Source organism: Oncorhynchus mykiss, chromosome 11 (assembly GCF_013265735.2).
Source record: "Oncorhynchus mykiss isolate Arlee chromosome 11, USDA_OmykA_1.1, whole genome shotgun sequence".
Taxonomy (NCBI): Eukaryota; Metazoa; Chordata; class Actinopteri; order Salmoniformes; family Salmonidae; genus Oncorhynchus; species Oncorhynchus mykiss.
The window spans coordinates 52,290,076-52,306,881 of NC_048575.1; the positions used below are offsets into that span (position 1 = coordinate 52,290,076).

The 16,806-nt window shown below is 40.6% G+C and overlaps 2 protein-coding genes across 3 annotated transcripts; both read right to left on the reverse strand.

Annotated features, from left to right (window-relative positions):
* Positions 1-17: 17 nt before the first annotated feature.
* On the reverse strand, positions 18-7,173 carry LOC118936292 (protein unc-119 homolog B-like). The gene is made up of 5 exons (XM_021621313.2): positions 6,834-7,173; positions 4,390-4,503; positions 3,677-3,779; positions 3,085-3,257; positions 18-2,747 (listed from the first exon to the last, which is right to left on the reverse strand). The coding sequence occupies exons 1-5, from the start codon at positions 7,069-7,071 to the stop codon at positions 2,635-2,637; spliced, it is 741 nt and encodes a 246-aa protein (XP_021476988.2). The 5' UTR covers positions 7,072-7,173; the 3' UTR covers positions 18-2,634.
* A 938-nt stretch (positions 7,174-8,111) lies between these two features.
* mlec (malectin) lies at positions 8,112-15,141 on the reverse strand. 2 transcript variants are annotated; one of them, XM_021621314.2, is made up of 6 exons: positions 14,834-15,141; positions 14,318-14,570; positions 13,066-13,244; positions 12,162-12,338; positions 11,845-11,902; positions 8,112-11,505 (listed from the first exon to the last, which is right to left on the reverse strand). In XM_021621314.2, exons 2-6 carry the CDS (start codon positions 14,523-14,525, stop codon positions 11,258-11,260), a joined length of 870 nt encoding a protein of 289 aa, XP_021476989.1. In that variant the 5' UTR covers positions 14,526-14,570; positions 14,834-15,141; the 3' UTR covers positions 8,112-11,257. The 2 variants fall into 2 exon arrangements, with proteins under 2 accessions (XP_021476989.1, XP_021476990.1); XM_021621315.2 differs by having other exon boundaries at positions 14,920-15,134.
* Between the last annotated feature and the right edge of the window lie 1,665 nt (positions 15,142-16,806).

Consider the following 16,806-nt stretch of genomic DNA (forward strand, 5'->3'; position numbering starts at 1 on the left):
TAAGCCAAAATGTATACAGAACATCTGTTCAATTTTTTATTCCCCCCTCTCCTGGCAGTATATCATCTTGCAGAAACAGAAACATTTAACGGAACATAAAAGGCAATGTTAGGAGGGCTTCTAGTTCTACTTCACCAAGTCTATGGTCCCTGAGTCTATGGTCCCTGAGTCTATGGTCCCTGAAATGTTTCATTCAAAAGACAGTAATCTTTGTAGTAATGTTGAATAAAAATATCACTGTGAAATTTGTCTGTCCTAAAACACATTCATCAATAAATAAAAGTACAATATGCTCAATAAATTCAAAGGGGTTCCAGTTTACACAGTATGCGGGTCCAACTTCAAGAGTGAAAAAATGATATCAGTAGCAACCGTGTTGTAAAAGCCATAATTGGTGTTAATTTGGTGGTGCTATTAGAAAAAAAGTGGTGGCTGCTATCACAGACCTTCCATCAGTAAAGGTAAAGAACAGACATCACAAGTCTCTAAAGTGGTTAACATAACAGCCACATCATCATACCACAGGAGTTTGGTGATACCTTAATTGGGGGAGGACGGGCTCATGATAGGCTGGAGCAGAATGAGTGGAACAGTATCAAACACATGGTTTCCATTCGTGTTGTTCCAGCCATTATTTTGAACCGTCCTCCCCTCAGCAGCCTCCACTGATACATACCTTCCACTTGTCATTATGAACTGTATAGTTATAATTTCATAACTAACCTCTCGTGGACAAAGGAAACGGCGAGAATATGTCGAAACTCACATACAATTATGTGATTACGAGCAGCAGGATTGGGTTTAGGCGGTTCTTAAATTGGTGCTGTGATTTTTAAAGCCTGTGTGTGGATGATAAGCGGTCTCCACTAAATTCCACAAATACAAACTCAAAATTGTCTATCATAAATATTCATGAAAACAAAAAATGTGTTTTGTGACCATAAACACGGGTGAAATTAGCGGAAGGAAGGAAGAAGATTTGGCCATTTCCGTTTACAAGGGAGGAGACTTCGCACCAAGGTAATCAATTGTTAACGGCATTCCCCCAGAAGTAAAACAATCCATTTTGCGCTAATTTTACTTCTGGGTAACCAATATTATTTTATAGCTGACTGGGATTGCTTAGAATGAATTCACAAAAATCTCTTCCAGCCAGTTTTCGACATGTTGTTGGACAGATGTGTAGCGGAGCAGAGCTGGACTTCACATGGATTTCTCTCACACACAACAAAGCCTCTTGAGCTGAGAAGTCTGAATACAAGGCACATGTGGGAGGTTTCATTTAGTTTTGGAAAACTCAGTGTAACTCCAGCAGGCACGAACATACTACAAGCACATTTACAAATGCTAAACACGTAACAGACCAGGGGTGTTGTCCGTCACTTACTACCCCCCTGCCCACCATTGCCCTCAGAACAGCCTCAATTTGTCAGGGCATGAACTCTACAAGGTGTCAAAAGCATTCCACAGGAATCCTGGCCCATGTTGACTCCAATGCTTCCCACATTTGTGTCAATTTGGCTGGATGTCCTTTAGGTGGTGGACCATTCTTGATACACACAGGAAAATGTTGAGCGTGAAAAACCCAGCAGTGTTCGTGACACAAACCTGACGTCTACTACCATACCCCGTTCAAAGGCACTTAAATATTTTGTCGTGTCCATTCGCCCTCTGAATGGCACACATACACAATCCATGTCTCAGCTTAAAAGTCCTTCTTTAACCATCATCTACACTGATTGAAATGGATTTACGTGATACCAATAAGGGATCATAGCTTTTACCTGGTTAGTCAGTCATGGAAAGAGCAGGTGTTCATAATGTTTTGTGCTCTGTGTATATAGCTAGAGGGGTGACATGGGACACCCAAACGAATAATACAGCTTCTACACCAAGGCAAGATGTCAAATTAACAGAGCATCTGTTAGTCTCAAAGCTGAATATACAGTTTAGCCCACTATCTGAGGAACAAAGACATAGCAAAGGATCACGATTGCTACTTGAGCAGAATGAGTAGTTAAAAATTGATGACCAGAACCAAACTATTGTTCAATGAAATTAGGTAGTATCACAGTTGTAATTTGCTTGCAATCCAATTGTGCCATCTGTCAACCCTTGTGTGTACAAAAGAACAAGTCCTGGTCAACTTCAATCATTGTTCATCTTACGGGCTACAATTGACCGGTATTTAACATTCAGATTGGGATCATGTAATGTTCCCTTATCCCTCTGTAGAGCTGTCTGGTAACAGTTGACTAAACATAATACAACTCAAAAACAAGGATATTACAACAAATACTGAACTCAAAGCAGATTGAAATAAGCAGTAACCATTTAAATGTGGAAACATTAGAAAAGCCAAAGGAAAACATGTCAATCACTCTTTTGTAATGTTGAACAAGAGATTACTATGAGTCCAAGCAATAGATGCGTACGAGGTATCAAATAAATGAAGCAACCTGTTTGGAAGGTAGATATGGTCCTTTTTCCCCAAACCTGGGGCTGGTAAAGTTTGTTGGAATGTCTGAAGTGGAGAAAGTACACTCCTGTTCCCAAAAGAGCTACATGATGGTTGTATTCAGGGGCAATGTGACCCCTGCGTTGCATTGCACACAAGAAGCTAATCTTCAGACACTACTGGCCCCCATCGTAGGCGTAGTCTGCCTTATTGTGCATGATCAGTTTGTTGTCCACAAAGTAGAAGCTGTCGGACCTGGTCTCATACGGGTGCTCCACCATTAGGCCAACTTAAAAGAGACAAAAAATAAGGGAAATTCAGTTTGCAAATGACTTCATAAGGAACAGCAGAACACACATATCACAGACTAAAAAAGTTAATTACTGCTGTTCAGCGCACCAAAACAAACAACCTGTAGAGGAACCATTTGACTGTCTAGTATCCACATTCCTCCCCTTACAACGAGAGTTGTCCGACTGGCTCTGTATGGATGTGGATAGTATAGACTTACAGACTTGGCCAGCTATGTTCTGGCCAGTCTGAACCTTAGCTTGTAGGGACACACACAGGCTACAACAAAGTTGATAGACAAAGTGAGAAAGATGCACTACTACTATTAGACTTACTGAGGTCCTCATGGAGCTGGGGAAACTCATAGATGTGTTCGCAAGTGTTCCGGCTGTTTGGGATGCAGAATCCGAAGTCAAAGTCAAAGTTCTTGAGAACTTTATTCTGGAAATAATGCCTCTCTATCATGCGAAAGCTGTTAACAGGCCGGTCCCCCACGGTGAACTCCACACTGAAAGCAGAGTAGAAAGAGGCACTTGAGATACTAGCAGGGACATGCTGAACATAACTGTGGGTGGTATCTGCATTCATTTGCGTCAACTACTTGAATGGTAGATTTATTAATTGACCATCTATATTCCTTTTTATAGTCCAAAAGTAGGATGATTCTTTCAATAGTTGTTCCCAACTGTGTGCTCTGCCAAATTCTCTCGTTGTAGTTTAGGTGGTTGCCGGAGCTGCAGGACTTAGTTTCTTGTGCTGGTAAGCCACACCAGCAAACGAAACAGTTCAGAATTTGTCAGCATAAGGGAAAGCACATACTATGGAACATTTAGGCCTTACCAAAGTATGTGGTTTTTCAATGATGAGTCATGTGACTTCTAACAATGATAATGCATGTGATGTTTCCTGTTTAATCCACTGCCTTACGTTGCACCAACGTTCCTCAGTCTGAGGAAGGCTGGCGTGAACTGATAGCGCACAAAGCGCCCAGCACTGGCGACTCCATCTCCATTCTCCTCATCTTCAGGGTCTGATAAAGACAACATGGATTCAAATGTAATTGGCATCCAAATAAGTTACAAAAGGTCATCTCGGATTTAAACCTAAAATTACAGCTACAACATTTGCATAAGGACTACATTCATTATCATAGAATGAATAACTTGGCTTGTTTTGTTTTACTTGAAATAATACAGATTAATTTAGTCTGGGGCCCTTCGGAGTAGACTCAGTAATATGACATACACAGCGGGGCAACTTCCTGCTTACTAAACTAATGCTCAAATCTCAAAAAAAAACTATGGGCTGTCCCAATATATACCTTCCAATGAGGCAAGTCCACATTGTAAAGAGCCAAGTGTCATGTGTGGCAGATTTCAGCAGTTGTTTTGTGTCCCTACCTAACACCACCAGTACACCGGTTAGCAGTGATTGCAATGGTTTCAGCAACTGGGGTGTCTCACAGATTGAGCCTGGTGCCCTGTTCAAGCTGACAGCAACCCCAGCTTGATTTCTATAAGCAGAAAGTCACCCCAGTGTGTATTATGATGGCATATTGCTGAGTATACCTTTAAGATGTGGCCTATCCAAGATCTGTCACTTATGTTGTGGCAAACTGTTGTGGAAAAGTTTAAACTTACCACAGCTGTGAGGTTTAGCAATCTCGAAGAGCACTGACCCAGTCTCCAGATCTCTGATCTTGAAACGTGTGAAGTCAATATTGTAGACATTGTCCTCAGGTTTACATAGATAATCTGGAAGGAAATTCATAGTAAGCAGCACATACAGACAGGGAATCTGGTATGTCCACAGATTCTTTGTTTGGCTTCCTCAAAACAATGGTGCAAACTTAGCTAGCTAGTTAAAGTCAACTGACTCACTACAAAGCGAGGTATGCAGTGTTTGCAGCCACATCAAGTTAGCCAACTAGTTAACACATTAAGTAGCTAGATGAGCTAGAAAAATAATAGATAGCTACATTGATTAACTTGAATCTTATCCAAATCACATCTATCATCATCTCCAAACAATCCACTCCATACTAGCTACAGAATGTTATACACAAAGATTTTTGTTATCCATTACCGGGAGTTACAGGTTAAGTACTGTGTAGTACACAGAATTTTCGACCAACCTTAACTTGGCGATACTATCTTCGTTCTCGATTCGGCCAAACATGTACACTGAACAAAAAATAAAACGCAACAACTTCAAAGCTTGGGTATCAGTATAAGGGAATCAGTCAATTGAAATAAATTAGGCCCTAATCTATGGATTTCATATGACTGAGAATACAGATATGCATCTGTTGGTCACAGATACCTTAAAAATGAAGACAGGGGCATGGATCAGAAAACCAGTTTGTATCTGGAGTGACCACCATTTGCCTCATGTAGCACGACATATTTCCTTTGCATAGAGTTGATCAGGCTGTTGATTGTGGCCTGTGCGAAGTTGCTGGATATTTACATTTTAGTAATTTATCAGACGCTCTTATCCAGAGTGACTTACAGTAGTGAATGCATACATTTTCATTGGTACTGGTTCCCCGTGTGAGTCGAACTCACAACCCTGGAGTTGCAAGTGCCATACTCTACCAAATGAGCCACACAGGACCACAGGATATTGGCGGGAACTGGAACTCGCTGTCGTACACGTCGATCCAGCGCATGCCAAACATGCTCAATGGGCGACATGTCTGGTGAGTATGCAGGCAATGTAAGAACTGGGACATTTTCAGCTTCCAGGAATTGTGTACAGATCCTTGTAACATGGGGCCGTGTATTATCATGCTGAAACATGAGGTGATGAGGCGGATGAATGGCACGGTATCTCTGTGCATTCAAATTGCCATCAATAAAATGCAATTGTGTTAATTGTACGTAGCTTATGCCTGCCCATACCATAACCCCACAATGGGGCACTCTGCCATCTGCCCGATACAGTTGAAACCGGGATTCAGTCGTGAAAAGCACACATCTCCAGCATGCCAGTGGCCATCAAAGGTCAGCATATGCCCACTGAAGTTGTTTACGACACCAAACTGCAGTGTCTGGATCTGCATCTGGTGTGATGTCTCTTCCTAGCGCCCTGAGCTCATCCTCTGTAACAACAGGCCGCTGTTTATCAGTTTGATTTAGTTGCGACTTGAGTCTCTTCATCACATCTCCACCGGACTTTCGCTCCCTCAAGACCCTGGTGAGGACAACAAGCACGCAGATTAGCTTCCCGAGGCAGTTTCTGAAAGGTTGTTGCAAAAGTTCTTCAGTTGTGCAAGCTAAGTTTCATCAGGCGTCCGGGTGGCTGGTCCCAGACAATCCCACAGGTGAAGAAGTCAGATGTTCAGGTCCTAGGCTGGCGTGGTTACACAAGGTCTGCGGTTGTGAGGCCAGTTGCACTTACTGCCAAATTGCACGTACTGCCAAATTCTCAAAAATGTTAAATGATCATTAAATTATTTGGCAATAGCTTTGGTGGACATTCCTACAGTCAGCATGCCAATTGCACACTCCTTCAAAACTTGAGACATCAGTGGCATTGACTTGTGCCAAAACTGCACATTTTAGAGAGGCCTTTTATTGTCCCCCGCACAAAGTGCACCTGTGTAACAATCATGCTGTTTAATCAGCTTCTTGATATGCCACACCTGTCAGGTCTATGGTTTATCTTGGCAAAGGAAATATGCTCACTAAAGGGGATATAAACAAATTTGTGCACATAATTTTAGAGAAATACACGTGTGTATGGAACATTTCTGGGATCTTATTTCAGCTCATGAAACATGGGACCAACACTTGTCTGTGTCCAGTTGCAGGTGGAGCATTTGAATAAATAAAAAAGCTATTTTATTCAAATAAATACATTTTTCTACATTAAAGTAATCCAACAATGTGTATGCCGCCATCTTGGCTATTTAGAATCTTCACTGATTGATTTAACGTTAGACAGGTGGGTCCACCTCAAATGCAACACCTACAACTGGACAACTGTTCTACATCAAACAGTAACTCCCGGTAACGGAAACCAGAAATATAGTTACATCACATTATCTGCTTTAAGAATCTGTAGCTAACTCCATACATACCCCGTGTAACAGCACAAAGACCAAGGATTTCATCTGGTGTGATGTCTCTTCCTAGCGCCCTGAGCTCATCCTCTGTAACAACAGGCCGCTGTTTATCCGTTTGATTTCGTTGCGACTTGAGTCTCTTCATCACATCTCCACCGGACTTTCGCTCCCTGGAATTTGCCGCCAGACCCATATCGGTGTCCGGTCCTTTAACTGTGGCTGCCGTCTCGTTCCGAGAATTTGAGTGGCTCATGTCTTGGTTGTTCTGTGTTTGTTTAGTCAACTGCAACTTTCCCTAAATTCAAGATGGCGAAGCGTCTCTATGGAGAACCTAAGCTGAGAACAGTCGATTGTAATTGGCTGAAACCGGTAGGTGGTTACCATAGTTACCAGTAGGGCGGGATGTTCAAAAACGTTACAAGGTAAAAAAAACAAAAAAACATCTTTAACCTAGGTTGCAGGTAAATTGAATTCCAACCAGGGAACACCTAAGTATGGTACAACTTAATGAAAATGATTTCACTATACCAATGTAGTTAAGTTTGCCCATGCTTTTTATTCATCATCTCTCAAACGCATCACTGCCATTTCATCCTTACCGACCATACATTTCCCAATTCCCCCCCCCCCCCCCCCCCCCCCCATAGAAATATAATATAATTGTAGTTCTCATTATTTGTGACGACTGCAGTATCTCAGTGATACAGCATGTTGAACTATTCAGTTGAGGGCGGGGTACTGCAATAACCTTAAGGATAGTAGAACATGGGATAAATTATAAAGAAACAATTTGCTAAAACACCAGTTAGATAAAATAGCACATTTATTAAGAAGAGACAGCATTTATCAGCAGTTCCTACTTTGTAGATGTTATTTGCAGAGCTAAAACTGAGGAAGGTGGGGGGCATCTCAAGTTACTCCATCAGTCCACCTGAAGCTCTCAGGGTTGGGAGAAATCAATAAGGAGAGTAGGATTCCTTATTGGCATTGATCACTCTCACAGGAATTCATACATACTCTGTGATTGTGACTGTGTGTGGAGCGCAAGAGTGTATGATTGTTGTCTGTCTGTACCTCAGTGGGGATAATGGGAGAGTGATGCAGCTAAATGTAATTATTGAAGACTTAGGCCTACATATCTATATGACGGCAAGCCTTTGATTCTTATCCAAGGTGAGCTTATGTAGGGTTAGGATTTTTGCACACTAGGACTTTCGTGGGCAAAAATAAATAAATAAAAACCATGCAATTAAGTAATGAAAAGCACACCAAAAAAAGGAACCTCAAAGCAGATAATGGTAAAACAAATGTATTCAAACCAAGGCAACAATGACTCAATCAAAACAAAATTACACACAAATAACAGACAAATGCTTTGACAATAAACTAGCTAAATCATGGTAATTTAAAAAAAATACAAAAAATAAAACCAATCCTGAGAAATGTTAAAGCTACAAATCTTTATTAATCATTTAGCAAATATCTCAAGATTAAACCCCACTTTCTTACTTAAATTATACAATATAAAATGTAAAGAATTCCATACTATGCTAATCACATTTCTCTTCCTGACAGTCAGTGTTTGCCTGGCTGTCTTCCTCAGCAGAAAGGCCACAGTCTTCTTTACAATTAACCATTAATAAAAATACCTAACACCTCAATAATAACAATATTTTGATGAAAAAAAAACAACCGCTGTCACACTACAATAAGTGTGATATTGTACCATACAGTATATACACACGCAACTGTGTAGATTTCGATTAGCCAACAAACAAAAAATTTACATTTTTTTTGCAGTTTTTCAACTAAGGAACAAAAGGTGCTTCTGATTATTTATGGATTGTTTCATTTTTATATAAAAAAAAAACAAATAAACCAAACTACTATCTACTATCAGCTGACTATCAAGTATTGTAACCTCCCCTGGCTGATTTTCCAGCAGCATGGAACATGGAGGGAAACCTCAGGAGTGAGGGGATTTACAACACCTGGATCAACTATTTGTCAAGTATTCAGCAAGTGTGAAATCAATGACAAGTGTGGAGAGGCTTGGGGGAACATAAGACAAGGCTTGGTAAAAGACGTGTCATTCTTGGAAAGAGCTACGTTCTTGATACAGAGGCAATTGGACACACAAAAACAATGCAAACATGCAGCTACTGACTTCCAGGCTAACTGTATGGAAGAATATAGGATGTCACTGGGACACCTTAGAGACTAATAACAAAATGCTGCGGTCTACTTTAAGACAAGGTATGCTAGGGATTGATGAGACAAAAATACTGGCCTAAACTGAACTATTTAATGGAGAGACGGGGAAGAGGAGAAATATTCAACAGTGAAACATGCACACACCCATATCTACGCACAGGTGCATAGTGAATAGGCTATAGATCATGATTAAGACTGGTGCAAGCACACTGTTTTTACATCATGTTGATTTGACTAATAGCGACTCAAATTAGTTCTAAAAGTGTGCAGGCTTAAGAAAATAAAAAATAAACACTTTTCCCTGGGATCATAATTTCAAAATTGCAATAAAATAATTCTTAAGGCCACTCTCAAGCTTTCTGGTCACAGCCAGTTTTAATTTAGCATACCACTGAAAATCTTGCTTAGCAACAAATGTTCAACATAACTAGTTCTTTCTAACTCATTTCACTTTCTAACCCTCTAGGTAGCCATGGATAACTAATTATTTATGCATACACACAATTGTTCTTCACATTGTAAGTCCTACATTCATGTTCCAATAATTTTAAAGAATCCAGCAGTGTCTCGAAGGAGTACATTACATAAATACTAAATAAAATAAAACGCTTAGGCTCTTCCAGTTATTAACTCCTAATGACACAATTGTATCGGGATAACTTATGTTTACGTTCTATCTTGACCTAGTACTTAATCATCACTACAGCACAAACAATGTGAGTAAAAAAATTAAATCATATTAATCACAGAGTGTTATGAATGCAGGATTACTAAGAGTTTTATAAAACAAAATTTTACAACACAAAACACTCTTTGGTGAAACAAAAAGGCATGCACAATCATAAAATGAGCAGAAAAGGCAGTGACCATGACAAAGGACATGCATTTTTGAGTCAATTTAGACATGTTCCTGATTCAGGACCTGTCCCACTAGAGTATTTGTTAAATTATCAGGTCCCTCACTGTTGGCAATGTAACTCAAATCACTCAGAACTATTTCACATAACCTTTCAAAGGTGGCCTTTCATCAGCTGCAAACCAAGCCATGTACCGTTAAGTGGAAAACACAGAAGTTAGAGGGTTTTATCAATGTGATTAAAAACCAGGTAAACCCTCAAAGGATTCAATTTCTGATAACGTTATAGTCTAGTTGCCTCAAAAGTTACCTGCTAGGACAGATATTTATGCGTGCCAGCATAACAAGTGGACTTCTTACTTGTGATCACATTTGAGGAAACTTGCATCAGCTATATGAAACAGCACAGCATGGGATAGTCCCATTGAGGTACACATGCATTTTTTAAACATATTATGCAACAGAATTGTGAAACCAACCTTGAATGTGATAACACTTCATCAGCAGTCTTATAAAACAGCACATGAAATGTCAATGTGCTGCAAAGAACAGGCTGTAACAGTATGAACTTGTTGAAATTACTGGCATGTTGTCTTCATCAGACTATGGCACATCTTATATCAAAAGCTAAAGTACATTTTTTGCCCTAAAACACCAGCACGTTGGGAGATAATCAAACACAGAAATAAAAGTCAAAAAGAGCAAGCAAAAACAACATTCTAAAGCCTAACTGATCAAATTGGTAACCATCTCCTCCTAACCTCCACCAACAACGCAATCTCTAAAACAAAATATCTTTCATTTTTTATTTAGTAAGAATCTGTCAATTTTCATGATTTCACCTCCTGTTCCATCTGACTAAATACTGGGCCTGATTTTTTGTTGATCAGCATAGCAGCCTATCTGCATTCCCTTCACTCCAAGCCACACCTCATCCAAAGCAATAACAATAAGTGTATATATAAAGAGGGACAGCCACTAACACTTCAGAACCCCTCAGTATAATCCCAGGCACGTCCTGCCAGACAAGAGAAACCTTGTTTGAAAGTGGGAAATCCTGTCTTATTTCTTTGCGATGTGGTAATGTGCCACGTGGTGAAAAGGTATCAGATGTACAACACACACAAACTCTCTCCATTCCCTTTACTCTGTGTGACCTTAGTCAGTGAGGAAGGCATTTTATTCTGCCTCCTGCCCAGCATTCCAAATTTGTGGTCTCTTTTTTGTCCTCTTATCAACATTCTCCCCTTGGATCTTGTGCTCTCTCCCATCTGTATGCTTGCCTTGTGTCTTTGATGTCACTTTGACCCCCCCTTTCTTCACAGTCTCTTGTCCTTCATGTCCCCGTTTCCCCCTCGAACTTATGTTCTCACAGCCGACAGAGGCAGAAGAGTGTAGGGATGAACACACCGAACGCCACCAGGATAGGGAACATGAGGCTGCTATTGTCGGCCGCATACGGGTTTGGCGTTCTGGGGCCTGACTGGACCTTGTACTTGGGAGCTGTCGAGGTACTCTTCTTCCCACCCTCCTCGCCTACCTCAGTCTCTTCTTCCTCCTCCTCCTCAAGTTCTTCACGTTTCTCCAGTCCAGGGTGAGGCTGGAGTTTTGGTACATCTGAGATGCAGAAAATATAGAGGGGGCTGAGATTATGGGTTTAAAGATAGTGTAAGTGAAAATAGAAAGGTAATACAATTTTGTCATACAGAACTTGAGGACAATGAGAGATTGTGATAACTTTAGACTGGATTGTGCATACAATTAATTGATCCAGGAGCAAATTAAAAATGTTATTGAAAATGAATGGGACAAAAAAAAGAGCAAATATTCCATAATAATACAACATGCCATTACAATTCATTAAATAATTTCAGAATTATAAAGACAACATCTTAGAGAATGCAATTTTTTACTGGCACTGTTGAATATTCTCCTGTTAAGACTTATGAGGCTCACCATCTAATGTCCCTTTCATCACGTACAGAGCACAGACCTTGGGGTTGTCATAATAACCCTGAGAAAACACAGGGCAGGTTATCAGTTCCCAGCAGATAAAGCCACGTGTCAAATGAACATTTTGAAAAACACTATCCTACCATTATTTGTAAAAAATATTAATGGCATAGAAAAAGCCTAAACAAACACACATTTAGAGTTGAATGTAGGTAATAGTACATTTTGTGCTTGATCGTTTAACTTGAGGACACTTCTGATTTTTTTAATGAGTCAGGAGGAGAGGAAAAAACAATATTCACTGACACACTTCAACTCACCTTGACAAACTCCACAGTGAGCTTGCCATTGAAGGTGGACACCTCTCCCTGGACACTCAGCTTACCGCGGCGTATGGAGAAGGGCACTATTTCGTCATGAGCTGTACTGTGACCGACCCGCTCAAAGATATCCAGGTCTTTCACCACCACATGGTCATTAAGACGCACATCAAATACCTGTAGAAAGGATAATTTCAGTCAGCCAGATTCACAACATGAAAATAGCATGGGAGGCCTCCCGTGTGGCGCAGTGGTCTAAGGCTGCTGTGCCACTAGAGAGTCTGGGTTCGAGTCCAGGCTCTGCCGCAGCCGGCCGCAACCGGGAGACCCATGGGGCAGCGCACAATTGGCCCAGCGTCGTCCGGGTTAGGGGAGGGTTTGGCCAGCAGTGATTTCCTTGTCTCATTGCGCACTAGCGACTCCTGTGGCGGGCCGGGCGCAGTGCACGCTGACAAGGTTGCCAGGTGTACGGTGTTTCCTCTGACACATTGATGCGAATGGTTTCCGAGTTGGATGGGCTTCAGAGGACACATGGCTCTCGACCTTCACCTCTCCCGAGTCCGTACGGGAGTTGCAGTGATGAGACAAGACTAACTACTACCAATTGGATACCACGAAATTGGGGAGGAAAAAAAGGGGGTGAAAATACCAAAGAAAGAAAGAAAATAGCATGGGAAATCCTCAGTCCTAAGTGTACTGTAAGAAGTATTTAGATTACTATAATCATTACCTTGCAATAAAACATCTGTTGGAATTATTTGTTAATGTTGAGACTATCAACATCATCATCTAAGTTGAACAACAATCTTTGCTGCCAAATTAGAATAACATTTTACTGGAATAACAGTTTACTGGACAGAACTTTGAGATCTAAACAGAAAACATATTATGATGACTGTCATACCTTCTGCTGAGACTGTGCAAAGTAGACTTCTGCATACTTCATGACTAGTATATAGTCTCCTTCCTCACGAATTGGCACTTCATAGCCAAAAGTATCCTCATTGTAGCGTTCTGTCTGGTAGAGAACCTGGTCTTCAGGACTAGAACGCAATATGGGCAGACGGACTCCATAATCTGATGCTAGAGGGAAATACAAAGAGTAGATTGTTTACTACGTTGTCGATTTATAAGCAATTGAGTCGCATTTGCACCCAACACTACTCACATAAGCTTACACAATACAAACCCATTTGCTTACCCATCTACTGGAACAGTAGTGATGCCTGCATACATTTACTTTCTTGTACTGTATTTGCACACAAATGCTGCAAACAAGGCAAATAGTGCATGCATTTTTATGACTGATAAAATAATGTAAAAAATGTGAGATGCAAACTTTCTGCCTAACCATGGTTTGGCATGTTCAAATATGAATGACTTATCTGTTCTGGCAAGTTAGCGGCAGATAGCCTAGCGGTTAAGAGTAGCCTAGCGATTTTAGAAACATGAGACACACACTTTACATGTTGCATTTATATTTTTGTTCAGTATATTTCCTGACAGACCCATTTGGTCTTTAGTTTTAGTAGAGTGGATGTAAGAAACCATCTGAAATGTCACTTCTGAGTGAAGTGTTTTTCATCAAATGAATAGATGAACATGAAGTGGAACTAAGCAAAGTGGCTATCATACAACATCAAATAGGACGTTATCACTGTATCCTTTACCTCATACTTTACTTTTAATTAACTACTCATGTTATTAGTTTCCAATGATTTGATTTTAAAGAAATACATTTCTGAAAATCATTAGTTATCATCACAGTTGGCTGAATTATTCTTCCATGAGGTGCTTCATTTTCGAGCGAGGCACTAGAAAGTAATGCTGACTCTTCATTGGGTTAACCTGGTTAAATTGCGGAAGTCAAAACCATGCATGAGTCGATTAGCTTGAAATATCTTATTTATGAAAAATACACATCTGCAATCAGACGATTACCCTCTGCCAGATGAAAATATTTAACTTGGTTTTAGCCAAATAGTTAAACGTGTGGCTAATTTCACACAGATTTAACGTGTAGCTGGCTAGTTAGCTTTTAATTGAAATTTAGCAGTCACATTTGCAATAGGGAACTCTATCAGTATCATACAAAGTTAGAGGTTAACTAGGAAGCTAATAAGGAAATGGCGATTCAGCCATGCCTAGACACTCACCTTTCCCAAGCTTTCCTTCCAAAGGATCCTTCTTAAAATGAATGCCATGCATGTCTGTGTGAGCTTCCCCGCCAGCGTTCACTGCCCAAATAACTCGTTCAGCAAGATTTGGGCCCCCACCATCCGCCCAACAGTGTTCAGCCAGCAACGACAACACCGCCATGACCAGCCCGGGGACCAATGGGACTTTTACCCACCGCATTGCCATACACAGCTTGGTACAAGCAGACACACACCAGTTGGCCCAAGGAAGCTGTGTGAGAGAATGCATCAATAGTAGGTAGTTAGCTAGCATAATTGACAGCACAAAACCCTCCCCAGATAGTCAAATATATTCAGCTAGCTAGCATGTTCGCTCTCTGGCTAAGATTATCATTGGATTGTGAATATGTTGTCGCTGGCAAACGTTCGCTAACTAGAATGTACGGTCAACACAGTTTACTCTATATAAAATGTAAAATACTCGTAGATCGAATTGCCTCGTTGGGCTTTACTACATTTAGCTAGCTACAGTACCTGTCTAGCTTGTTAGCTATCTCAGCTTGATAGCTGACCTCCTCTAGCTCTCAGCAGCTGTGGCTAGCTGAATACGAAGTTCTTACGTTGAAAAATCCTTGGTGGAACTTGCTTCTATGCCTGTTTCCTGCTAATTATAAAACCGAATAGTCCACAATCTACACTGCGGCTCTCATTGACAGTAATGGCCGTTTGGTCTTCTTTGCCAAATTGGTATGACTGACGTTGATTTCCATAGAGGCACACACATTGCATGAGGGTGTGAACGAACTGCTGGTTCACTGTACAGGAAGTGGATTACTGAAGAGACACCCAATCACATGGCATTATTGAAGTATTTCTACATATGTATTAAAAGTTTAGCATATTCATAGAAAATGCTTTGGATTCACGAATCACATACAGTTCCATACAACCGCTGTATATTAACTTTCACTTTATTTACCAATGAGAGGGTCAAAGTTGATGCAAAAGAGACCGAGTTGAGTTTTGCTTGAAGTGCAACGTTGTTTAGTTGGCAAAATGCGGAAGGTACACACAATTACATCTAATGGGAGTTATTCGTGATTTTATTCATTGTGTGTTCGAAAATAACATTTAGAATACATAGATATAATATATAGATAAGAATTACAATTTTAAAAAACGTTTGCAGTTCAAATCTGCATATGTATTTTGTGCAAATTTGAATGACGAAAGTGCTCCTGTAAATCGCCATGGACAAGAGCGTCTGCTACATGGCAAAAAAATTAATTAAAGTGATATTAATTTCCCCAGATTTCCCTAATCACAAAATCGGTAGAAGGAAATGGCCGTGTTTCATGTCGTATTTATTGTAGGTGTGCTGCGTAAATTATCAGATTTCACATTGCTATACGAAGTGTTTAACTTCTCGAGAAACCCATTAACAAGACAAGAAGGTTGCTGTATAAAGCAATGTGGCTCCCGATAAATGTAAAACACTTTCTCAGGCATTTTGGGATCTGATTGTCGGCGCAGCGCTACTACAATGAAAAATAGCCTGGAACGCAACCGATGTTTGAAATATTGTCCAATCAGAAGAGTCCAACGCAGCACGCTTGCACTGCACTATGGGTTTGTCAAAAAAGGCCCTTGCTATCCGGGATCCTTGGGACGTGCCTACCCACCATTGAAGTTTACATTTCAATTGGTTAGGTAGGAAAGGGACCAATCCTGGTCCTATAGAGCTACCGTCCTGTAGGTTTTCACTCCAACCCTAATCTAGCACACCTGATTCTAATAATTAACTGGTTGATAAACAATCAGGTTACTTACATCTACAGCATTGTTCTACAGAATAGTTCTCCAGGAGCAGGGTTGGAGAGCCCTGGGTTATGGTCAGTGGTGATTTTTAGCATGTTAATCTTGGTGGGGCAAAAAATAAATACAAGTGGGATGCATGCTAGCAAAGCCACTACACAACACTAAACAATACATTAATTGCACTATACCACTGAGACACCTGGCTATCAGATGATTACATTTCTCAATAACAGGTTATAGGCTACATGTGCACCACCAAGTAAGAACAGTAGGTGAAATCAAGAGGTGAAAATAGACCAAATTATTAGGGTGAGGCACATGGGCTACTAACAGCTTACTACACAACATACACTTAGCATTACTTAGCTACAGTATACATATCTCCCTGGCATATTACACCATTAATGCTGCAGCATACAAGACAAGTTTGGACTCCCCTTGTTGTGCTGTGCTCACTTGAACAGGAAGGTGATGTGGCGGGTCTTGGTGGGCAAATTTTGTCATCAAAGTCTGGTATTCTCTGGATTTATGGTGCTTTCAAGACAACTTGGAATTCTGGGGGGGTTGACTCATGATGACGTCAGTGATCTTCAGGTCGTATCTCTAGAAAGAAGCCCGAGGTCCCGATTTACAATTCAGAGTTCAATGAAAGTTCAAAATGTATTTTCCCAGTCGTAGCTTGTTTTTCA